The 25,177-nt window shown below is 48.3% G+C and overlaps 1 protein-coding gene and 1 pseudogene across 2 annotated transcripts in view; both read left to right on the forward strand.

Annotated features, from left to right (window-relative positions):
* Window positions 1-25,177, forward strand: part of LOC141097314 (cell cycle control protein 50C-like) — a 76,248-nt gene that overhangs the window by 35,371 nt on the left and 15,700 nt on the right. The window contains exons 1-2 of one of the 2 annotated variants that reach the window (XM_073584390.1): window positions 15,274-15,351; window positions 16,326-16,422. In XM_073584390.1, the coding sequence (XP_073440491.1) occupies window positions 16,383-16,422 (40 nt within the window). In that variant the 5' untranslated portion in view covers window positions 15,274-15,351; window positions 16,326-16,382. Of the gene's footprint in view, window positions 1-15,273; window positions 15,352-16,325; window positions 16,423-25,177 lie in introns of those variants that run through there. The other variant, XM_073584389.1, reaches the window with a different exon arrangement.
* On the forward strand, window positions 5,595-7,532 carry LOC141097293 (microtubule-associated serine/threonine-protein kinase 3 pseudogene; annotated as a pseudogene).

A 25,177-nucleotide genomic window follows, 5' to 3' on the forward strand; every position in this document is an offset into this window, starting at 1 on the left:
CACAGGATAGCCGGGAGAAATTTCTGCATATTAGTAAATATAGCACATCTCTTATTTGCATCCCCGAGCCCCCTAACATTCCACGCTACAATATTAAGTGATATCGCCATAAGAGCAGACTAAAAAATGAGAAATCGGAACATACTCCACTCCCGAGGGAGAGAGGCAATCTCCACCATCCCTCAGTACAATGAATTGGGCGACACGGCTGACGCACATCACATCCCACAGAACAATTAGGGAATACAACAACAAACGAAAAAAACAAAGGAGGGAGAGGGAGCACTGCACACCAGTGCACAGCGCCCCTACCCCCAAACACAAGTGTAACTTGCACATTTCTCTCAAATAGAGAGAATCAGGGCTAGAAAACTCGCCCAGAGTCCATGCAGGGAGAAGGGTCCACAGCTTGTCACTGTAACGAGTGTCCACAGCAATCCGGTCAGCTCCCGCCCTGAATCCGAAATGGAATGAACAGTAGTAATTATACCAGCATAGCGTCCTAGACAAAAAGGAGTAACAACACCTGGTGGCGAAAAAAGGGAGAACTTCAAGTATTCTTCCTCCTCATGGACCTCTCATTAATATCCAGCCAGGACAGCGCCATTCCCGCCGTATCAAAAAAGTGCGTTTCTCCATTCACATCAATCCGCAGTCTAGCAGGGTACATCATGGAATATGTCACCTGTAAGTCACGTAGGCGTTTTTTAATCTCAATAAATTGCGCCCTTTTACGCTGCACCTCCAGGGAAAAATCAGGGAAAATGGAGACTTTCCTCCCATTAATAGCAAGTTCCTTAATGTCTCTGGATCTGCGCAGGATAGCATCTCTATCTTTAAAGTGTAGGAGCTTAAGCAAGATGGGACGCGGGGGTGCTCCCGGCGGGGGGGCACGCGTAGGGACCCTGTGTGCTCTCTCAATAGTAAAGAATGGGGACAAAACATCTTTACCAAAGGTGTCCATTAGCCATTTTTCAAAAAAGCCAAGTGAGTCAGTCCCCTCCGTCCTCTCCGGAACCCCCACCAGTCGCAGATTACTTCTACGGGAGCGGTTCTCTAAATCATCCACCTTGTTCAGCAGTATTGTAATATTTTGCGTGGCTTTTCCCAGCTCCCGTGTTATTGGTGGCAATTTATCCTCCGTCGCACCAACACGCTCCTCCAGTTCCCCCACCCTGGCAGTCACCCCTCGCAGCTCTTGTTTAATACAGGCCATGTCCTTGGTGACAATCTCCATTTGATTACTTAGAGTGGCCAGTGTGGTATTGCAGGAGTTAATTGCTGCGAGGATTTCTCCCAGTGTGGGCTCAGCAGTCACAGACTCCGGCTGCTCCCCATCCCCCACTCCTTCCTCCTCCAGCACAGGCCCCTGTGTCTGCACATGTTGGGCTGAAGGGGGGCCCAGTTTACTCACTGTTCCCTCCCTGGAGAGATGATCCTCCAGCTCCACGCTGCATCCAGCGTCTGCCTCAGTCTGTGCACTGGGCGATCGAGCAGCAGCAGGAGGCACCCTTGCATATCGTTCCAGCCTGCCAGCAGCTCCCATCGCTCCACTACCAGCCGACTTGTTGTTTGCTGGTGCCATCCTGGATGTAGCAGAGGCGCGCCCCGGCGTCTCCTTATCTTTTTTACTGCTGCGGTTCGACATGGCCCAAGGATCCTCCGCTGTCTAAACGCCCAGGGAGATATTGCAGCCCTCCAGGTCAGTGGGACTCGTCAGCAGTGCCGGTAATCAGGATTTATTGTCGGATCCGGGCAGGAGCTCTCTCACTCCACGTCCTCCCTACATGAGGTCCAGGCCACGCCCCCCAAAGATGTTTTTTTTTAATCTGTTTGTACATCCTGAGCCTACTGGTTCATGCACACAACGTCAGACATAAAATAGACTAACACACATGTATTGCAATGGATCAGGGTAAATTTATATTCCACTCATGGGTAAAATTATGAATTTCATTGTGCAGTGTATTATCAGATTTATTTATCCTGAGCTTAAAGAATTGAGCTTTTACCTCTGGACAAGAAGTGAGGGGTCAGCCGAGCAGAGCTGACCGTGCTAAAAGAGGAGGAAAGCTGATAGAAGGGTTTGCAATATGACACAGCTACACATTGATCTTATCCGAAAGGTGTGTCTTCTGTGAGCTATACCCAGCACTGTCTAATCATGCAGGAGGTTAGACCAGGAGATCAGCTCTGTATCCTTACATCTCACACACTGAGAAACCTAGGCTATGGTGAGGCGCAGTCTTTTTCTGCTGTGCTGCTCCCTGGTAATGATTGGGCAACTCATACAGGAAGAAGAAGTACACGCCCCCGGTGAAAAGTAATTGATAACACCCACTTGGACTTACCGTTTTCTTTTTGATTTAATATGTGCCAATACTTTGCTAATATCGCCGTAACTGAGAGGCAAAATTGCATAATGTGTCTAGTTAAAGAAGTTGTCTTCTACATGGGCAACTTCTCCTCATACCCCATGCTTGGCCCCGAAAAAATACAAAAGATTATACTCACCTCCCATGCCAACACCGTTCTCTAGGGTTCCTGTGCTGTTTTGACACGTGACTCCAGTGCCCAATCAGCGCTGACGTCACTGTCTCTGCCTCCTGTTGAATTGAACATGAAGAGCAAGTGATAAAGTAGCTAGAGCCCCAACTTCCTCTTCATGTTTGATTTGTCCTAAGGCGGGCACAGCGATGCCGGATCAGATTGGGTGCTGGAGGCACGTGTCACAACAACCACAGAAGAACTCCAGGACCGCAAGTGCTGACACCACGGGAACAGCGCCACCGAGGGAGGCGAGTAAAGTTTTTTTTATTTACTCGGGGCCAAACATCAAGAAGGGGTTGTCCAAGCAGTGGACAACCCTCTAACCATGACAAATTTTGGGTGCTGGAGGCACGTGTCACAACAACCGCAGAAGAACTCCAGGACCGTGAGTGCTGACACAGTGGGAACGGCGCCACTGAGGAAGGCGAGTAAAGTTTTTTTATTGAATCGGGGGCAAGCATCAAGAAGGGGTTGTCCAAGTAGTGGACAGCCCTCTAACCATGATAAATTTGGTTAAAAGGTCCACTTTAATCCAATAAAAATGTTTGAAAGTATCCAGTCAACCCCTTTTTCCATCTTCAGGGGGACGAGGCAGGGCTGTCCTCTGTCACGTTTGTTGTTTAATATTGCCCTTGATCCTTTACTAAGATATCTGGAGATGATCCCTTCCTTTGGGGGCATAGGGGTCGGTCACCATACACTTAAAACGTTGGCATTTGCTGATGATATCTTACTCATGATATCCAATCCTAAGGAATCCATTTCCTCTATAATGGACGCCTTTAATGAATTTGGAGCAGTTTCGGGATTTCGTATAAACTTTAATAAATCTCATGCTTTAGCTATTTTTAAAATTGCTCAGAAACGGTGGCCATTCCCTTTTCCTTTTCAGTGGAGGAGAAATTCTTTACCTTATCTTGGCATTGACCTACCATCAAATCCTCATGATATCTATAAATTAAATGTTCAGCCTCTTATTTCTGTAGTTATACAAGAAATTCAATCCTGGAAATCCATTAAATTATCCTTTGCAGGTAAAGCCCATCTAATATATGATCTCTTTCCCTAAAATACTCTTTCCTTTACAGACGCTCCCGGTTCTACTTTCTAAAGCTGATGATAGGCTACTGACACGAGCCTTCTGCCAATTTATTTGGGGCTCAGAAGGGGGCTCTAGAATTAGTGTTTTTAAGCTACAGCAAACCAAATCTTTGGGTGGACTTAATCTCCCAAATTTACGCCTCTACAGTATAGCGGCTGCTTTTCGCCATTCCCTTGATTGGATATACGCCTTTAATCGCTTCACTAATACCCCAATAGATGAGGCCATGTGTAGACCCTTCAGCCTCCCAGCATTGCTTCACCTACGAAATGCTGAAATTCCAGTGGAGGTTAGAGATAATCCTCTATTATGGTCGGTAATCTTGGGATGGCGTCAAGCTAGACGAGTTAGCGGTCTTGACCCCCACATCTCGATGTTTCTTCCCTTTCAAGGTAACCCCTCTTTTCTACAAGGCAAGTCAGCTCTCATTTACAAGGTGCTTGGAAACAATGGGTGTAGACTGGTCCGAGATACGTTAACAAATAATCAATGCCTTCTTACCTTAGAGGACATGGTTTTCAAATACCCAATCCTTACAGTAGACAATTTTACCGGATGATGCTAGAACACACCCTCTAAATTTAATATCCATTAAAGCCCAAATGGGAACTTATTCTATGAGTCTTATATATAAATCATTAAGCCTTCTATACATTGGTCAGACTCTTCACCAGGCCCTGGAAAATGGGTTGCTCAATTAACGAACTGTCGGGTAAATGACCTTTTGAAAGCCACTATGCGTATTAACTCTAAATTACCATATGACAGTTACATAACCATGTCTCTTATGATATTTCATAGAGCATACTTCTCCCCGGAGGTCAAGTCTAAAATGTCCCCCTCAGGGGACTATCCCTGCCCTAAATGCCTACACTCTCCAGCTGATATTTTCCATTGCCTTTGGGACTGCCCAATAAAAAGCGAGGTGTGGGATTCTGGCATATCTATCTCTCTCTCCCCAGAGTGGGCCATATTTAATATTCTCGCACAGGACCAGTTGGTGAGGCTTTCTGTCCAGCAGTGCCGCATCTTGTTCATATGGGCGGCAGCCACACGTAAAAGCATTCTCCGTTTGTTGGCACAGGATGCAACACCTTCTTTAAGCTTAATTACTACAAAAGTAACATATCTCTTCAAAATGGATTGGATAGAGACCTTACTTAATAAAGAAAAAGACACTGACCGCTTTTTTTTCACATGGTCCTCTTTTATCAATACTCAGACATCTTCCACAAGCCAGGCGATACATAGTTGTTTCCAGCTCACCAACTGGTATATGAGAGAGCAGCTTGCTGGTAATATCCCTGTTAGACTGGAATGAAATTGTGTTACGAAGTTATGGAGTTTGCCCGGGGGAGTGGAGGGGGAGGGGCGGGGGGGTTATAGTTGAAAAAATGCCGTCTAATGTTAATAATATTGCATAAATGTTCTTCTGTTATGTTATTGGACATTATATGTATATTTTGTAATACACTCAATAAAGACGGTTTAAAAAAAAAAATGTTTGAAAACATATGGTCGGCCATTATGACATCACTGATGGTCGGCCATTATGACATCACAGATGGTCAGCCATTATGATATCACAGATGGTCGACCATTATGACATCACCGCTCGCAGTTACTTATGCTGTGTACACAGGGTTCCGGCTGCCATTTTGGCTCCCTAGTGACTGAGTGCATTTGCAATTTTTCGCTATGGCTGAATTTCTTCTAGACAAGCTTCAGGTAGAAGGATTATTGGAGATTATTTACACCCATTGCTCTGACATTACGCTTCTACCACCCGATGGCGTCCTCGGCTTCACTCACCGGCTGGTGGTGGAGCTAGTGCAGGACTGCCTGACCAAATACCACCAAGACCGTCTTACCTCAGAGTATCTGACAGATTTAACCCGGAACATCAGGACATTACTACAGCAGGCTGAAGAAAAATCTCAAGATGGAGATTTGGCTTTTGTTAAAGAACTGGCCGAAAAAGTCCTGTATGTGCTGGAAGGTCCGGCCCGCTCCCCGGAACGCCTGGAGACACCACAAGGCGAGTACAAAGATGGGGAAAATGTCCCCCTGGAATCCCCGGACCCTAACACGAGTCAGGCGGGGCTGAGCAGCGATCTGACCACAGAAACTGATCAGCGGCGGATGTTTTGGGGCTGTCTACTTAGTGCAGCACAAATACTCACAGCAGATCTTCGCTATGAAGAAAATGGCGAAGAAGAACCTGGAAACTGAAAAACACGTGGAAGCGGCCTTTCTGGAGAGGGACATCATGACCTTCGCTGATTGTCCCTTTGTGGTCTCCATGCTCTGCTCCTTCCCTACTAGATCTCACCTGTGTATGGTCATGGAGTATGTTGGAGGTGGAGACTGTGGGTCCCTTCTAAGCACCAAGGGCCGTTTATCTATCCCCTTGGCCCGTCTGTACTTTGCAGAAACAGTTCTTGCTGTGGAATACCTGCACAGCTATGGTGTGGTGCACCGAGACCTGAAACCGTACAACCTACTGATTACAACTGCTGGGCACGTTAAAGTCGCCGATTTTGGACTTTCAAAAATTGGTGTCATGATACCAAAAACCAACAACTATAAGCAATCAGTGAAGGACATCTCCAGAGAGTTCAAGGACCTTGAGAATTGTGGTACCCTGAATTACATGGCCCCAGAGGTCATCCTAATGAAAGACTACGGAAGACCTGTTGACTGGTGGTCAATGGGGATCATCCTCCATGAATTTCTGGTTGGATCTTTACCATTTGATACGGATTTCATACCTGAGCTTAAAAGAATGATTGTCATGGGAAAAATACCTTGGAATTACAAACGCTGTCCACCCCGTGAGGCTAAGAACCTCATCACTGACCTGCTCAAAAAAAATCCTGAGCAAAGACTTGGGACAGGTGGAGCATTTGAGATTAAGGATCATCCATTCATGAAAAAAATAGATTTTGACAATCTTCTAAATCAGAAGCCGATGTATATTCCTCATCTTGTGTCAGATGTGGACACCAGCCTCTTTATCAATCACGCTCATAGAGACATGCTTATGGTCTCAGAGAAAGAAGAGGACACAAGTGAGGACAAGGACCTTGACTTCCAAAATTTTACGTCATCCTCTGAAAGGCTTTCTAAACTCTGCACCATCGCTACCATCACGATGAACAATGAGAATTCAAAGTCCCATCCAGAGTGTACCCAAGCATCAGACATCGAGAAAAGAAAATCTGCAATAAATCCAAATGCAGAGCAAGAAAGCCCAGAAAATGTAAAAAAGGAGAAAAAGAGAAGAGGTTCCACCTTCCGCCGGATCTTATCATCATGCCGGCGTGTATTATCTAGGGCTGCCCGCGTGTTTACATGTTGTTGCCGCTCCCCTACGACATCTAAAAGACGGTAAACCTCCACATCCAGCGCCCTGAGGTCCAGCAGATCCACCATCACTGCTGGAGAAGTATAGAAGTGCAATTCCACAACAGTTTTTTTTATTTTTTTACCATGTTCACCAAATGCTAAATCTGACCTGCCATTATGATTCGCCAGGTCATTATGAGATGACAGATACCAAACATGTATAGATTGTTTTTTATTTACGTGGTGAAAAAAAATCCAAAGTTTAATAAAAAAAAAAATTGCACCATTTTCTGAGATCCGTATCGTCTCCATTTTTTGGGATCTGGGGCTGGGTCAGGGCTTATATTTTGCGCGCCGAGCTGATGTTTTTAGTGATAGCATTTTAGGGTAGATACGATTTTTTTAATCACCCGTTGCTATGAACCAAAAAAACGTAAATTTGCGGTTTGGATTTTTTTCTCGTTACGTAGTTTACCAATCAGATTGCCTTTGTATTTGGATAAATTGGGAGTTTCTTAATGCAGCAATATGAAATATATGATCGCTTTTTTGTATTGTTTTATTTTGACTATGGAAATATGAACTTTAAACTTTTTTTATATTTTTTAAAACATTTTTTTTCCACTTTTGACTTGCTTCAATACAGTAGTCTCCATAGAAGACTTGAAGCTGCAATCATCTGATCGCTTGTGCTACGTATAGCCTTGCTATGTGTAGCAGAAATCATCATCTCCAGGGGCGTCCGTGGGTGTGGTTTGTGACACGCTTCCGGCACGCATGTGTTAAATGCCGCTGTCAGAGATTGACAGTGGCATTTAACATGTTAGCTGCCGCAGGTGGATCGCAATTTCAGCTGTTAGGGGCACATGACAGTTGATCAAACCAGCTATCATGTGTCAGAAAAGATGTGGGCTCAGCGTCGGACTCGGAGCCCGTATCAAAGGAAGGGAGGCGACCTAAGATGTACTTATACGTGATAGGTCGTGAAGGGATAAGTAGAACAATATTTTATTTTTCAAAACTTATGACTAAGTTCAGAAAAAAATGAATATAGGAGGTCAAAATGCAAAATATAAGGACAACAGAGCCCAATAGATTGGTGGAAGGGAGTGCTAAAAATTATTGGGAAAAGAGGTGCAAAATACTTGCCCCTGGAAATTGCAGCCCACAATACACCAGTAATTCTTGGCAGGTTCATTACAGAAAAATTAGTAATTAAAAAGTGCCACTAAAATCACTGGGCTGTGTAATACATGAAGGTGCTGAGCCCTCCAGAATGAAAGGTTTTTTCTTAATTTTCTCTCTGCCATTATATTTCAATGTCCCGGTCAAGACAGACTCAATAATTCCAGTTTATACAGTAAAGCCGAAAGCCGACACGTGAGCTACAGAAAATAGAAAGTCTAATCCTGTTACATTTGCTTTAATGACCAAAGTGAAATCTGCAATAGTTAAAGGGAATCTGTCAGTAGGATCAACCATCCTAAGCCGTCTATATAGGCTATAGGAAGCTGAGTAAAATGATATGTTTTTCTTAATATGGAAATGAGCTGTTAAGATCTATGGGGCGGATATAGATCTCCCTGAGAATCTGACTGTAAATAAAAGGGGGCATTTCCAGTGGAGACATGTAATGACTGACAGTCTGCTCTCCTGATCTACATGTCTCAGAGTTGGAACACCCTCTTTCATTTAAATAAGTTCTGGAAGAGGATTTTCAGGGAGGTCTGTATGGGGCCCATAGAACTTAACAGCTAATTTACATATTTAAAAACATTGTGGATTTCTCTAGAATAAGACATTGGAACACAGATATCCAAAGACATACCAAAAGGGAATTTAGATTGTGAGCCCCATTGGGGACAGTGATGATAATGTATGTAAAGCGCTGTGGAATATGGCTATACAGTTGTGGCCAAAAGTATTGACACCCCTGCAATTCTGTCAGATAATACTCAGTTTCTTCCTGAAAATGATTGCAAACACATTCTTTGGTATTATTATCTTCATTTAATTTGTCTTAAATGAAAAAACACAAAAGAGAATGAAGCAAAAAGCAAAACATTGATCATTTCACACAAAACTCCAAAAAAGGGCCAGACAAAAGTATTGGCACCCTCAGCCTAAAACTTGGTTGCACAACCTTTAGCCAAAATAACTGCGACCAACCGCTTCCGGTAACCATCAATGAGTTTATTACAATGCTCTGCTGGAATTTTAGACCATTCTTCCTTGGCAAACTGCTCCATGACCCTGATATTAGAAGGGTGCCTTCTCCAAACTGCCATTTTTAGATCTCTCCACAGGTGTTCTATGGGATTCAAGTCTGGACTCATTGCTGGTCACCTTTAGAAGTCTCCAGTGCTTTCTCAAACCATTTTCTAGTGCTTTTGGAAGTGTGTTTTGGGTCATTGTCCCGCTGGAAGACCCATGACCTCTGAGGGAGACCCAGCTTTCTCACACTGTGCCCTACATTATGCTGCAAAATTTGTTGGTAGTCTTCTGACTTCATAATGCCATGCACACGATCAAGCAGTCCAGTGCCAGAGGCAGCAAAGCAACCCCAAAACATCAGGGAACCTCCGCCATGTTTGACTGTAGGGACCGTGTTCTTTTCTTTGAATGCCTCTTTTTTCTCCTGTAAACTCTATGTTGATGCCTTTGCCCAAAAAGCTCTACTTTTGTCTCTTCTGACCAGAGAACATTCTTCCAAAACACTTTAGGCTTTTTCAGTTAAGTTTTGGCAAACTCCAGCCTGGCTTTTTTATGTCTCGGGGTAAGAAGTGGGGTCTTCCTGGGTCTCCTACCATACAGCCCCTTTTCATTCAGATGCCGACGGATAGTACGGGTTGACACTGTTGTACCCTCGGACTGCAGGACAGCTTGAACTTGTTTGGATGTTAGTTGAGGTTCTTTATCCAACATCTGCACAATCTTGCGTTGAAATCTCTTGTCAACTTTTCTTTTCTGTCCACATCTAGGGAGGTTAGCCACAGTGCCATGGGCTTTAAACTTCTTGATGACACTGCACACGGTAGACACAGGAACATTCAGGGATTTGGAGATGGACTTGTAGCCTTGAGATTGCTCATGCTTCCTCACAATTTGGTTTCTCAAGTCCTCAGACAGTTCTATGGTCTTCTTTCTTTTCTCCATGCTCAATGTGGTACACACAAGGACACAGGACAGAGGTTGAGCCAACTTTAATCCATGTCAACTGGCTGCAAGTGTGATTGAGTTATTGTGACGGCCGTCTGCGAATCTGGGCTGTAGTAGGGACAGCACCCCGAGTAACCCTGTGACCCTTAACCCCTATACAGGGATCTGGAATTGTAGCAAGGCCCAGGGGGTAGCTGTCTAGAGGAGCAGTGGACCAGAGCAGGGCGGCCGCCAAGGGGTCAAAACTAAAACCCGTAATCAAGGTCAGGAGGCAGGAGTCGGAGGCCGGAGGGCAGCAGAGGCACGAAATCAGCAGACAGAAGGAGAGTCAAAAGTCCAGGCCAAGGTCAGTAAAAAAACAGGAGGGCAGCAAAGGTACAAAATCAGCAGGCAGAAGGAGAGTCAGGAATCCAAGCGAAGGTCAGCGTCAAAAAATCAGAAGAGAGGCGGAGGTACAAAAATGTCAGGCAATAGAATGGTCAGAAATCCAAGCTGAGGTCAGAGTTTTCACTATAGCAAATTACAAAGTAGCACGCAGGGGAACCAAGAATATATCCGGCGGCTTGCAAGACCAGTCCCAAGGTATTTGAGGGATCAGGTCCTCCCTCACAGGTTCCTGGACTGATGATGTAATTAGGGCCGCCCCCAGGACCAGGCCAGATGGAGATGCAGTAAGCCCTACATGACTGACAGAGGGGCGGAGCCTGCGCCCACCAGATGCCTGCGCAGGAGCTTCTTCTCTGTCACCACCAGGGCCGGACTGGGACTAAAATTCAGCCCTGGCATTTGAAGTTACACAGGCCCACTAGTCACATGGTGACTATATAATATCTTTGTACAGTGGTAGTTTACAAGAAGTGAGAGGAGATTAACACGACTATATAACATGTAGTCACAGCTGTGCCCAGTATTTCAGCTCAGTCCTATTTATTGCTTTTAGGTACAGTACTCCTCCCAAAGCGCTGTCCCCTTTTGTATGCATGATTACAGAATTCCTGGCAGAACTGCTCTCTATTGGGCAACCAGACCCCCTGGTCATAGCCGCCCCTATCATACCTCCCAACTTTTGAAGAAGGGAAAGACGGACAAAGACTGCGGCCACGCCCAACCACACCCATTTCACAACTAGTCACACCCATGTCCACACCTAATCGCACCCATTTAGCACTGCTGATCACACTGACTGGTACTGAGGGCACAGTGGCTGGCATTATGGGCACACTGACTGGCACTAAGGAAGAGAGAAAACAGAGAGAGAGAGAAAAAAGAAAACAGAGAGAGCGAGAAAGAAAGGGGAAAGAAAGAAAGAACAGTGAGAGACAAAGAAAGAACAGTGAGAGACAGAGAAAGAACAGAGAGAGAAAGAAAGAGGGGAAAGAAAGAACAGAGAGAGACAGAGAAAGAACAGAGAGAGAAAGAAAGAAGTAAAGAAAAGAAAGAACAGAGAGAAAGAGAGGAAAGAAAAAGAAAGAAAGAGGGGAAGAAAGAACAGAGAGAGAAAAAAGATCAGAGAGAGAATGAAAGAACAGAGAAAGAAAGAAAAAGAGAGAAAGAAATAAAGAAAGATTCTACAAAGATACTATAGCAGCCCGGCTCCCATTGTAGTGCCCACCTGAGCCTCCCGATGCAGGACCTATCATGATCCGCTCACATGGCCGACATCCCCGATTCCAAGGCGATCCTGCTGTCTGCGCTGTCGGAGGAGGACACGGTGATGGATCTGAAGCATTCCTGGTTCCGTCACAATCTCCTCAAGAAATTATCTCATTTCCGGTCAGCTTCCAGCACATCACTTCAGGTGGAACGTCATGTGTGTGTTTTAAAATGCTCCTCGGGGCTCCGCCGTGTACTCCTGTGTCAGTGGGAAAAGCCCGCTTTGTATGCTTTGTACACACTTGGCTCCGCTCCGTACATCCCGTACACATATGACTCCACTCCATACATACACGGTTCCACTCCGTCCACCTTGTACACGCGTGGCTCCTCTCCGTACACCTCGTACACGCGCGGCTCCTCTCCGTACACCTCGTACACGCGCGGCTCCTCTCCGTACACCTAGTACACGCGCGGCTCCTCTCCGTACACCTCGTACACGCGCGGCTCCTCTCCGTACACCTCGTACACGCGCGGCTCCTCTCCGTACACCTCGTACACACGGCTCCGCTCCGTACACCTCGTACACACACGGCTCCGCTCCGTACACCTCGTACACACACGGCTCCGCTCCATACACCTCGTACACACAGCTCCGCTCTGTACACCTCGTACACACACGGCTCCGCTCCATACACCTCGTACACACAGCTCCGCTCTGTACACCTCGTACACACACGGCTCCGCTCCGTACACCTCGTACACACACGGCTCCTCTCCGTACACCTCGTACACACAGCTCCGCTCCGTACACATCGTACACGCGCGGCTCCTCTCCGTACACCTCGTACACGCGCGGCTCCGCTCCGTACACCTCGTACACACAGCTCCGCTCCGTACACCTCGTACACACACGGCTCCTCTCCGTACACCTCGTACACACAGCTCCGCTCCGTACACCTCGTACACGCGCGGCTCCTCTCCGTACACCTCGTACACGCGCGGCTCCGCTCCGTACACCTCGTACACACAGCTCCGCTCCGTACACCTCGTACACACACGGCTCCTCTCCGTATACCTCGTACACGCGGCTCCTCTCCGTACACCTCGTACACGCGGCTCCTCTCCGTACACCTCGTACACGCGCGGCTCCTTTCCGTACACCTCGTACACGCGCGGCTCCTCTCCGTACACCTCGTACACGCGCGGCTCCTCTCCGTACACCTCGTACACGCGCGGCTCCTCTCCGTACACCTCGTACACACACGGCTCCTCTCCGTACACCTCGTACACACGGCTCCGCTCCGTACACCTCGTACACGCGCGGCTCCGCTCCGTACACCTCGTACACACACGGCTCCGCTCCGTACACCTCGTACACACACGGCTCCGCTCCGTACACCTCGTACACACACGGCTCCGCTCCGTACACCTCGTACACACAGCTCCGCTCTGTACACCTCGTACACACACGGCTCCTCTCCGTACACCTCGTACATGCGGCTCCTCTCCGTACACCTCGTACACGCTCGGCTCCTCTCCGTACACCTCGTACACACGCGGCTCCTCTCCGTACACCTCGTACACACACGGCTACGCTCCGTACACCTCGTACACACAGCTCCGCTCTGTACACCTCGTACACACACGGCTCCTCTCCGTACACCTCGTACACACACGGCTACGCTCCGTACACCTCGTACACACAGCTCCGCTCTGTACACCTCGTACACACACGGCTCCTCTCCGTACACCTCGTACATGCGGCTCCTCTCCGTACACCTCGTACACACACGGCTCCGCTCCGTACACCTCGTACACACACGGCTCCGCTCTGTACACCTCGTACACACACGGCTCCTCTCCGTACACCTCGTACATGCGGCTCCTCTCCGTACACCTCGTACACGCTCGGCTCCTCTCCGTACACCTCGTACACACGCGGCTCCTCTCCGTACACCTCGTACACACGCGGCTCCGCTCCGTACACCTCGTACACACAGCTCCGCTCTGTACACCTCGTACACACACGGCTCCTCTCCGTACACCTCGTACATGCGGCTCCTCTCCGTACACCTCGTACACGCGCGGCTCCTCTCCGTACACCTCGTACACGCGCGGCTCCTCTCCGTACACCTCGTACACGCGCGGCTCCTCTCCGTACACCTCGTACACGCGCGGCTCCGCTCCGTACACCTCGTACACACGGCTCCGCTCCGTACACCTCGTACACACGGCTCCGCTCCGTACACCTCGTACACGCGCGGCTCCTCTCCGTACACCTCGTACACGCGCGGCTCCTCTCCGTACACCTCGTACACGCGCGGCTCCTCTCCGTACACCTCGTACACGCGCGGCTCCGCTCCGTACACCTCGTACACACGGCTCCGCTCCGTACACCTCGTACACACGGCTCCGCTCCGTACACCTCGTACACACGGCTCCGCTCCGTACACCTCGTACACGCGCGGCTCCTCTCCGTACACCTCGTACACGCGCGGCTCCGCTCCGTACACCTCGTACACACGGCTCCGCTCCGTACACCTCGTACACACACGGCTCCGCTCCGTACACCTCGAACACACACGGCTCCTCTCCGTACACCTCGTACACACGGCTCCGCTCCGTACACCTCGTACACGCGCGGCTCCGCTCCGTACACCTCGTACACACACGGCTCCGCTCCGTACACCTCGTACACACACGGCTCCGCTCCGTACACCTCGTACACGCGCGGCTCCTCTCCGTACACCTCGTACACGCGCGGCTCCGCTCCGTACACCTCGTACACACGGCTCCGCTCCGTACACCTCGTACACACACGGCTCCGCTCCGTACACCTCGTACACACACGGCTCCGCTCCGTACACCTCGTACACACACGGCTCCTCTCCGTACACCTCGTACACACGGCTCCGCTCCGTACACCTCGTACACGCGCGGCTCCGCTCCGTACACCTCGTACACACACGGCTCCGCTCCGTACACCTCGTACACACACGGCTCCGCTCTGTACACCTCGTACACACACGGCTCCTCTCCGTACACCTCGTACATGCGGCTCCTCTCCGTACACCTCGTACACGCTCGGCTCCTCTCCGTACACCTCGTACACACGCGGCTCCTCTCCGTACACCTCGTACACACGCGGCTCCTCTCCGTACACACACGGCTCCTCTCCGTACACCTCGTACACACGCGGCTCCTCTCCGTACACCTCGTACACACACGGCTCCTCTCCGTACACCTCGTACACACACGGCTCCTCTCCGTACACCTCATACACACGGCTCCTCTCCGTACACCTCGTACACACAGCTCCGCTCCGTACACCTCGTACACACACAGCTCTGCTACATCCACACTGTAAATCCTGACCCCACACATACTTACCTCAACCAGCACCATGACAACAGCAAAGCAGAGTCTTGCAGACGGTAGAGGCAAGGCTGTGCGCACAGGACCTGTGATGAGGTCACAGGAGGGGCGGAGTCAGGGGTGATATGATCGGGGGTCTGGACAAAGGCTCCTGATCATGTGACCCCCTGACTCCTCCCCTCCTGTGATCTCATCACAGGTCCTGCGAACAGAGCGAGCAGGCAAGCGAGTGCGACGCTGAGTGGCTGCGGGGGGGAGGGGGTCTCATGCTACGGCGAGGATGGGGTGCGTGGGGGGCGTGGCGGCTTATCTCCCTGCAGTGCGGGTGGAACTTGAATCTGTGCCCGCAGAGGGCCGGCGGCAGGAGCCACAGTGGCCGCAGCTGCTGGCAAGCGGCCAGATGTTCGGGCGCTGCCGCCCGCGGCCCACGTGACAGCGGCCCAGCGGGAAAATGCCCGGTTGGTTATATTGCCAATCCGGGCTTGGACATCACTGTCCTGTGACAGATCGCTGATCTGTCACATCACAGATCACTGTGACAGATCAGCGATCTGTCACAGGCACTGCTGCAGACTTCCTCATGCCTGCGCTTTGCAGGCAGTGAGGAAGTCAGCTCCCTGCAGGCCCCCCCGTCGCCATCTTGGATCCCGGGTCCTGTAGGGAAAGAGCCCTCCGCAGCAGCGCTGCACATTGCGCTGCCGTGGGGGGCTCAGGGAAGCACGGAGGGAGCCCCCTCCCTGCCGATGCTTCCCTTTAACCCCCGGTACACAGCGATCGCGTTTGATCGCGGTGTGCAAGGGGTTAACGTGTCGGGGGCGGTCCGTGACCGCCCCTGACACATTGTGCCGGGTGTCAGCTATGATAATTAGCTGACTCCCGGCCGCGATCAGCGGTGCTCACCACGTGGGCGCCGCTGATCGCTGGGACGTAATATTCCGTCCATGGTAGTTAGGTCCAGGGTCACATGGACGGAATATTACGTCCTTTGTAGGTAAGGGGTTAAGCCCATATAGATTATATAACTGTATCTTGAATATGTTTTGGTAAACAGCTAAAATGACAAAACTTTTGTCACTGTTCAAATATTTCTGGACCTACCTGTAATTAACATCGTTTTTGCCCTAGTGAAGAAATATTAGAATTGCATCAATTAAAATAATATGATTTAATGCATTTAATTATTATCTGTCTGCAGAATATACAGGGCGGTGGCTACTGTGCTCCATTTTCTGTATATAACAATGGCACCCCGATGGCGCCCTGTGGTGCAATTGCCAACAGCATGTTTAATGGTAAGTAACAGAATACACAGGACAACAAAGAAGGGGGTGATCTGTACAAAATACTCCAATATACTAAAAAATTGAATAGACTTAACAGTGTGGGCATATATTCTACATTTGGACCATTTACTAAGATGTTTGTACCATATTACTGCCCCGTAATGCTGCCGTTAAGTACACAAACTGAATAATAATTCAGTGGATATGTATGCTGCCTCCGTAGAGTATCCAAATAGGGCTGGTTTCACATTAGCGCTTTTCAAGCGCACGCACGGCCGGGGGTAGCTCCGCCCCCGAGCCGGCTCTCTGCCCGGCGTGCCCGCCCCTTGCTTGTAGCGCCGCCTCCTAGCGCACAGCGGCGCCTGCGATCGGCGCACCCTATCTTTAGCATAGGGTGCGCAGATCGTGCGCAGGCCGTGCGCTAGTTGCGCTTTGACCTGCGCTGCGCACTTTTGACGGTGCGCCGAGCATGACGAAATCCGAAAAGTTTGATTTTGGCGCGCACGGCGCACCGTCAAAAGTGCGCAGCGCAGGTCAAAGCGCAACTAGCGCACGGCCTGCGCACGATCTGCGCACCCTATGCTAAAGATAGGGTGCGCCGATCGCAGGCGCCGCTGTGCGCTAGGAGGCGGCGCTACAAGCAAGGGGCGGGCACGCCGGGCAGAGAGCCGGCTCGGGGGCGGAGCTACCCCCGGCCGTGCGTGCGCTTAAAAAGCGCTAATGTGAAACCAGCCTAATACTGCGATATAGTGCCCACTAGAGATGAGCGACTTTAAGTCGAGTCGAACGAAATCGGCCGACTATAGGAAAAAGTCGGGGGTCCGACTGAAACACGAAACACAATACAAGTCAATAGGTAAGCAAAGTCGGCAGATAGTGGAGGACAGTAAACACACCTACAGTGCCAATTTCAATGCCAAAAACATCAATTCTTATTACTTAAGCTTGCCAACCTTAATTTACTTTATAATAATAGTTACGCATTGAAAACTGGGGGATATTTGGCTAAAGTTGTGGGGGGGGGTAGGGCTGGCTCCAGGTTTTCGTGTGCCCCGGGCCAAAGAGTGTCAGTGCGCCCCTTTAACACATAACACAATTCATGATGCTCCGATATGGCACAGAAATATAGGTATAGCACAATGAAAAATACTTCACTTCTTACATGACATGACTGATATATCTATTTTAAATTCTACAATAGCTCAAAAAATGGACAGTATATTACTCCATACAGTATTATGGCCACCACATGGTGCGCCATACAGAATAAAGAGCCCCATATATTTCTCCATACAGAATAATTGGTCCCATATAATGTTCCATACAGTATATGATGAGCTCCACATAATGCTATAGTATATGATGGTCTCCATGGATGATGCTCCAGTGTGTTATGGGCCCAAATAATGCTCCATATATAATGGGTCCCATCTCTAATGCTCCAGTGTATAATGGGCCCCATAGATGCTGCTCCAGTGTCTGATGTCCCCTATTTGGAATGCTCCAGTATATGATGGGCCCCATGGATGATGCTCCAGTGTGTTATGGGCCCAAATAATGCTCCATATATAATGAGCCCCATTTCTAATGCTCCAGTGTATAATGGGCCCAGTAAATGCTGCTCCAGTGTCTGATGTCCCCCATTTGGAATGCTCCAGTATATGATGGTCTCCATCGATGATGCTCCAGTGTGTTATGGGCCCAAATAATGCTCCATATATAATGAGCCCCATTTCTAATGCTCCAGTGTGTAATGGGCCGCGTAAATGCTGCTCCAGTGTCTGATGTTCCCCATTTGGAATGCTCCAGTATATGATGGGCCTCATCGATGAATGCTCCAGTGTATGATGGACCCAAACAATGCTCCATATATAATCTGCCCCATTTAGAATGAACCCAGGCATGGTATGTGAAAAGAGCTCCATGGAGTAATCTGAAGTGTGGGCTGCCGCATCCTTCACTTTTGGTGTGGGTGAAGGACCCAAGGAAAGAGGTTGCTCCTGACCAGAAGCCTGCACTGACGACTCAGTGCTTGCATTTTTTGAAACTTCAGAAGAGGAGGTGATAGAGCTGGAGGCTGTTTCAGCAATGTAAGGCAAAACCAGTTCCTGATGCTCCGGCTTTAAAAGCAGTTTACCTACTCCCAGAAAAGAGAGCCATACAGGCCTTTCGGAGCCAGACCATGACGCAGGCTCAACACCTCCTGCCTTAGCTGCTATTGTGCTTTTGGCACTACCAGCAAATGCACCATCAGTACCAGCTGGCCCCCCTCGCCCACGGCCTCTTCCACCATACTTACTAATTTTTTTGAAAATGTACCCGAAATACCAGCAGATATATGGTACTGTATCAGAAGCGTACAGCTCTATACAGTCTAGGGATAATTGTAAATCTCCATATATATTTCATGAGTCATACACAGACGCTCACAGGATCAGTATGGATTACACAATAATATAAAAAGTTGAAAAAGGGTGCAGTATCACCAGATATAAGATAAGATAATCCTTTAATCGTCCCACCATGGGGAAATTCAGAGCATTACAGCAGCAAGGCAGGAACAAGTACAGATACAGATGCATAAAGGCATTACATTGACAGTAGGTAGGTACATATACAGGGAAAAATAAATAAAAAATAAAATAAAATGTAACCGGACTGTCACAACTTTGGATCTATCAGTTCACTGTTTGGGTCGTTCTCCGTTTTGGACAGTGCTGGTTATACAGCCTAACTGCAGCAGGAAGGAAGGACTTTCGATAGCGCTCCCTCTCACATTTAGGATGAAGTAGCCGGTCACTGACAGTACTGCACATCTTTGTCACGGTCTTATGCATGGGATGGGAATCATTCTGCACCATGTAGCTCACCTTGGCCAGTATCCTCCTGTCGCCTACTTCTTGAACTGGGTCAAGGGGGCATCCCAGGACAGAGCTGGCCCTTCTAATCAGTTTGTCCAGCCTATTCCTATCCCTGGTTGATATGCCACTACCCCAGCACGCCACACCAAAGAAGATGACTGATGCCACAACAGAGTTGAAGAAGGATGCAAGGAGTGCCCCTCTAACTCCGAAGGCTTTCAGCCTTCTGAGCAGATAAAGCCTGCTTTGGATCTTCCTGTACACTGCATCCAAGTGATGGGCCCAGTCAAGCTTATTATTGAGGATCACACCAAGGTACTTATAGGTGTCGACTATCTCAATGTCATTTCCCTGAATGTTCACCACTACTGGTGGATTTTTGCCTTTGCGAAAGTCCACCACCAATTCCTTGGTCTTCCCGGAATTAATCCTAAGGTGGTTCCTCTGACACCATTGCACAAAAGCTTGGTTAGTGTCTCTGTACTCTCTTTCATCACCTCCTGTGATGAGACCTACTATTTGCAGAGTCATCAGAATACTTCTGCAAGTAGCAGCTAGATGAGTTGCACCTAAAATCCGCAGTGTACAGTGTGAAGAGAAAAGGGGCAAGAACTGTACCTTGAGGTGCCCTTGTATTGCAGATCACCGTGTGACACACTGTCCCGAACCTTTACAAACTGAGGTCGGTTCGTGAGGTAGTTAAGGATCCAGGTGGAGAGTTGGAGGTCCACACCAACAAGGCCCAGCTTGTCTCTCAGTAGACCTGGCTGTATGGTGTTAAAAGCACTAGAGAAATCGAAGAACATTATTCTCACAGTGTTCCCAGGTTTCTCCAGGTGAGAGAGAGTCCTATCTAGAAGGTGGATAATGGCATCATCCACACCAATGCCCGGCCTGTAGGCAAACTGGAGAGGGTCCATATCCGAGCTCACTAGAGGACGGAGACGTGTGAGAACCAATCTCTCTAATACCTTCATCAGGTGTGATGTCAATGCTACAGGTCTATAGTCATTAAGGTCTTTCGGATAAGGTTTCTTCGGAACCGGTACCACACACGATAATTTCCACAGTTGTGGTACTATACCCATTCTCAGGCTCATATTGAACAGATATGTAATGATCTCACTCAGCTGGTGCCCGCAGGTTTTGATTAGTCTTGCACTGATGCCGTCAGGACCTGCAGCCTTCAAAACTTTGATCTTATTCAGTTCTTTTGCAACCTGGGTACTTGTGAAGAACAGACCCTGGCTCAGTTGACAAGTTGCAGCAGGGGGTGAGGTTATTGTAGCAGAGAGGTGTGAATGGTATGCAGGGGCAGGAGCAGCCAGTGTGTGATTAAATCTGTTAAAGAATAGATTAAGTTCATTAAGCCCCTCTTTATCTACAACCATCCTGGAGACAGTCCGTCTATGCCCAGATATAGACTTTAGACCCTCCCAGACTTCATGGATCCTTTTCTGTGACAGTTTCAGTTCAATTTTTCTCTTATAATTAGCCTTTCCCTGCCTGATTAGATTCTTCAGATCTTTCTGCACCTCTCGCAGCCTGCCCTTGTCACCTGATCTGAAGGCCAACTTCTCTTTGAGGAGAGCCTTTATTCCGGGGCTGATCCATGGTTTGTTGTTAGAGAAGCACCTCATTACTTTTGTGGGTACTGTGTTGTCTACACAGAAATTAATGTAGTCCGTTATACAGTGTGTGAGACCATCCATGTCATCACCATAGGAATCTTGCAGCACTTCCCAAGTGGTTGTTTCAAAGCAGTCTCTCAGAGCATCATCACTCTCCTCAGTCCATATCCTCACTGTGCGAGTGACAGCAGGTTCTCTCTGTACAAGTGGCTTGTACACGGGTTGGAGGTGCACTAGGTTGTGATCCGATCTTCCAAGGGGCGGTAGGGCTGACGAGGCATATGCCCCTCTCACATTGGCAAAGAACAAGTCCAATGTTTTGTTATCTCTAGTGAGGCAGGTAACATACTGTGTGCAACTGGGTAGTATGGATGTTGGAGACACATGATTGAAGTCTCCCGAAACCAGAAGGAGTGCTTGGGGGTGAAGGGACTGCATCATGCTCACTGTGGATTGTAGGACCTCAGTGGCGGCATCAGCTTTCGCAGAAGGGGGGACATATGCAGCTATCATGATTACATGCGATAGTTCCCTCGGTAAATAAAAAGGTCTCATGCCCACAGCTAATAGCTCAATGTCCTTACAGCATGTTTGCTCTTTGACCACGATGTGCCTAGAGTCACACCCTCTATCATTCACAAATATCGCCAGCCCTCCGCCTTTCCTCTTACCGCTCTCCCTTGTCCTGTCCGCGCGAATGAGTTTAAAGCCGTCCAACGAGACAACAGTGTCCGGAGTACCTTCGGTGAGCCAGGTCTCTGTAAACAGCAACATGCTGCACTCCCTTAATTTCCGATGATGTCTGGTCAGCGCCGACAGTTCGTCCATCTCATTCCCGAGTGATCTCACATTGCCCATAATGACGGAGGGAAGAGCAGGTCTATAGCGCCTTCTTCTAGCTTTCCTGAGGGCTCCAGCTCTGCAACCTCTTCTCTTAGTCTTCCTTATTTCTGGTGGAATGTCCTCTGGTCTATTAGCAGCATGCTGCCTTGCTGTGTCCCTAAGCAGCAGTATAGCTTCTCTGGAGTAGACAATAGGGTCTTGTTCAGTTCCTGGATTTCCCAACACAATAGATCCAAGTAAAAACAAGGTAAAAAGTCCATCAAAGGTCCAGGTCCTCTTATGGTTTTTCATAGTGCAATGTCCCTTTGGAGTAACAATAAAAAAAAAAGAGAAAGGAAAAATAGAAAATAGAAAAAAAGGAGATCAAAGAAGGAGCTACTGTAACAGGCTGCCACTCCAGCGGCGCCAGGAAGTAATATAGGAAGGTATATATAGTATGGTTTAAACATTCTGAATCTCCGTATATATTTCAGGAGGCAGACACAAACGCTCTCAGGCCCAATAGGGATTAGACAAGAATATAAAAAGCAGTAAATGGGTAATGTATCACAAACGTACAACTGTATACAGTGTGGGTGTAATCTTAAATCTTAAACTATATTTCTGGAGTAACAGACAGACGTTAACAGGCTCATTATGGATTACACCAGATTCAAAATAGCAAAAAAAAGGGTACTGTGTCAGCGCTGTATACAGTGTTGGGCAAATTTGAAATCTCCGTATATATTTCCGGAGTCACCCTCAGACGCTCACTCAGTCTGCATTTGACCATAACACAAAATGTTGAAAAAAAGGTACTGAATAGCAAGAAAGCAAGTATATATATTATAGGGTACAATTTAAATCTCCGTATAGATATTCCCGTAGTCACCCTCAGACGCTCACCCAGTATGTATTTGACTGTAATACTAAATGTCGAACAAAGGTACTGTATAATAAGATAGAAGCTGTATATAGTATAGGGTAAAATTTTTATCTCTGTATATATAGACGGAGGAAACCACACACACTCACTCAGTATGGATTATACCGTAATAAAAAATTTAGAACAAAGGTACTGTATTAGCAGATACCTGGTGTATCCAGTCTAGGGGTAATTGTAAATTTCCATCTATATTTCCGGAGTCAGACACAGACACTCACAGGCTCAGTATGGATTACACCAGAATATAAAAAGTAGAAAAAGGGAAATGTATTCGAAGCGCACACCAGTATACATTGTTGGGGTACTTTTAAATCTTCATATTTATTTAAGTCTCAGTAAGCCAGTCCAGACTCTCCACTACTGGAAACTAGATGGATACAAGTACAGACGGAAAGTCGAGTGTTTGCAGAAATTTGGGAATTACTGATCACGGGAAAACCTCCCGGTAGATTTCGCAGAGGCGATGCTGACCCTCAATTACTTTGTCTGTGGAGACAGCGAAAACGGTTATTTGTGAAAAAAGGATTGCTGTATCGCAATAGCTTGGATCCCATCACCGTTACTCGTCTCCATCAAATTGTGATCACAGGGAGAGATGTAGACATGGTCCTCACTGCCTATCATGATGTGTCTGGTCACTTTGGAGTGCAAAAGACAGAAGCCACAGGCCGTAGGCGATTCTATTGGATTGGCATGAGAGGAGACATTGAAAAATGGTGGCAGGAATGTCACACGTCTGTGACTGGAAAAACTGTGAAAGCTGATCATAAAGCACCACTGCATCTGATTGTGAGTTGACGTCCATTACAAATGGTAGCCATTGATCATCTGAAGGTAGAGGCCAGCAGGACAGGCCATAGCTACATCTTAACCATCATCGATCAGTTCACCAAATTTGTAGTGGCCGTCCCTGTGAAGGATTTAACTGCCCAGACTACACAGCGGTGGAGCAGGGAGAGGTAAGTATTGCAACTTGCAAGTGCTGTGGCCATGAGCAAGCAGGGGCGGCCCACTCGTGGGCAATGGTACTGGCACAGGGCCCCTCATAGTACGCTGGGGTGTCTGACAGCGAGTGGGACCCCTCACTGTCAGAGACACTGAATTGTACTATGATTGGCCCTGTGCCAGTGCCGTCGGCCAAGAGTGGGCCCACCCACCTGTACAGAGCAACGGCACTTGCGCAAGGTGGTGACCCCAGCCCTTGGGGGGGGCAGCCCAGTTTGGGAGGTTTAAAAAATGGCATATGTTGATGTGTAGGATGTACATTCAGCAGCTGCAAATGGAGGAATTTGACAAGTCCGAGGAAGAGGAGGACAAAAGCGAGCCAAATTTCTTGCAACCTATGTGTCATCAGGGGAAGGTGGGACAAAATCCTTTGAAACCCATGCATGGTTCATTTTAATGAAGGTTAGATTATCAACATTTTGGGTCGACAGACGGTCCTTTTTTCTGTCAGGATTGATCCAGCAGCACTGAAGACTCTTTCAGATAGCACACTAGCAGCAGGGCAAGCGAGCTCCTGTAAGGCATATTGTGCCAATTCAGGCCAGGTGTCCAGTTTACAGGCCCAATAGTCAAAGGGGAATGACCTGTGAGGGAGAACATCGATATGGGAGGAGAAGTAGTTTGTAACCATAGTTGACAACTGCTGTCTCCTGTCACTTGCAATCTATGCAGTATTACCAGTCGTGTGAGCGGTACTTGAGAAATCAGTCCACAACATGGTCATGAAACCCCTGTCTCCAACGCCACTTCGGCTGTGTGTACCACGAACACCTCTTCCATTTTGCCCACTTCAGCTCGTTGGAGAACCAGCACCGCTGCTGTGTGTTGGGAATGCCTCAAACAAACGGTTCATCAGAGTTGCTTGTTTGTTAGCCAATATTATCGCTAGGTTCTCCTGTGGCATGATGTTGTGTAATTTGCCTTTATAGCGTGGATCGAGGATGCTGGCAAACCAGTAGTCGTCATCCTTCATCATTTTGGCAATGTGGGGGTCCCTTTTTAGGATCCGCAAAGCATAATCACACATGTGGGCCAATGTTCCAGGTGTCAATGACGCACTGGCAGTGGTGGGTGGAGGAGCACTTTCTGGCAAATCCACATCCCTCCTGTCACGCACAAACCCTGTACCTGACCTTGCCATGCCAACATTTTCTCTTGCCCCCAGAGAAGCATCCTCCTCCCCAAAATAATCATCCCCCTCCTCCTACTCCTCTTCTTCCTCCACCTCGTCCAGGACAGTTCCTGACCAGACAATGGCTGACTGTCATCAAGGCTTCCCTCCTCCTCCTCCTGTTCCTCCTCCGCTGCAGACGTCTGATCCTTAATATGCATCAAAATTTGCATGAGCAGATGCATAAGTGGGATGCTCATGCTTATGATGGCGTCGTCTGCGCTTACCAGCCATGTGCATTCCTCAAAACACTGAAGGACTTTACAGAGGTCTTTCAGCTTTGACCACTGCACACCCGACAACTCCATGTCTGCCCTCAAACTGCCTG

The sequence above is a fragment of the Dendrobates tinctorius genome, unplaced genomic scaffold (genome assembly GCF_039654945.1).
Source record: "Dendrobates tinctorius isolate UK_male_01 unplaced genomic scaffold, ASM3965494v1 ptg000084l, whole genome shotgun sequence".
Taxonomy (NCBI): Eukaryota; Metazoa; Chordata; class Amphibia; order Anura; family Dendrobatidae; genus Dendrobates; species Dendrobates tinctorius.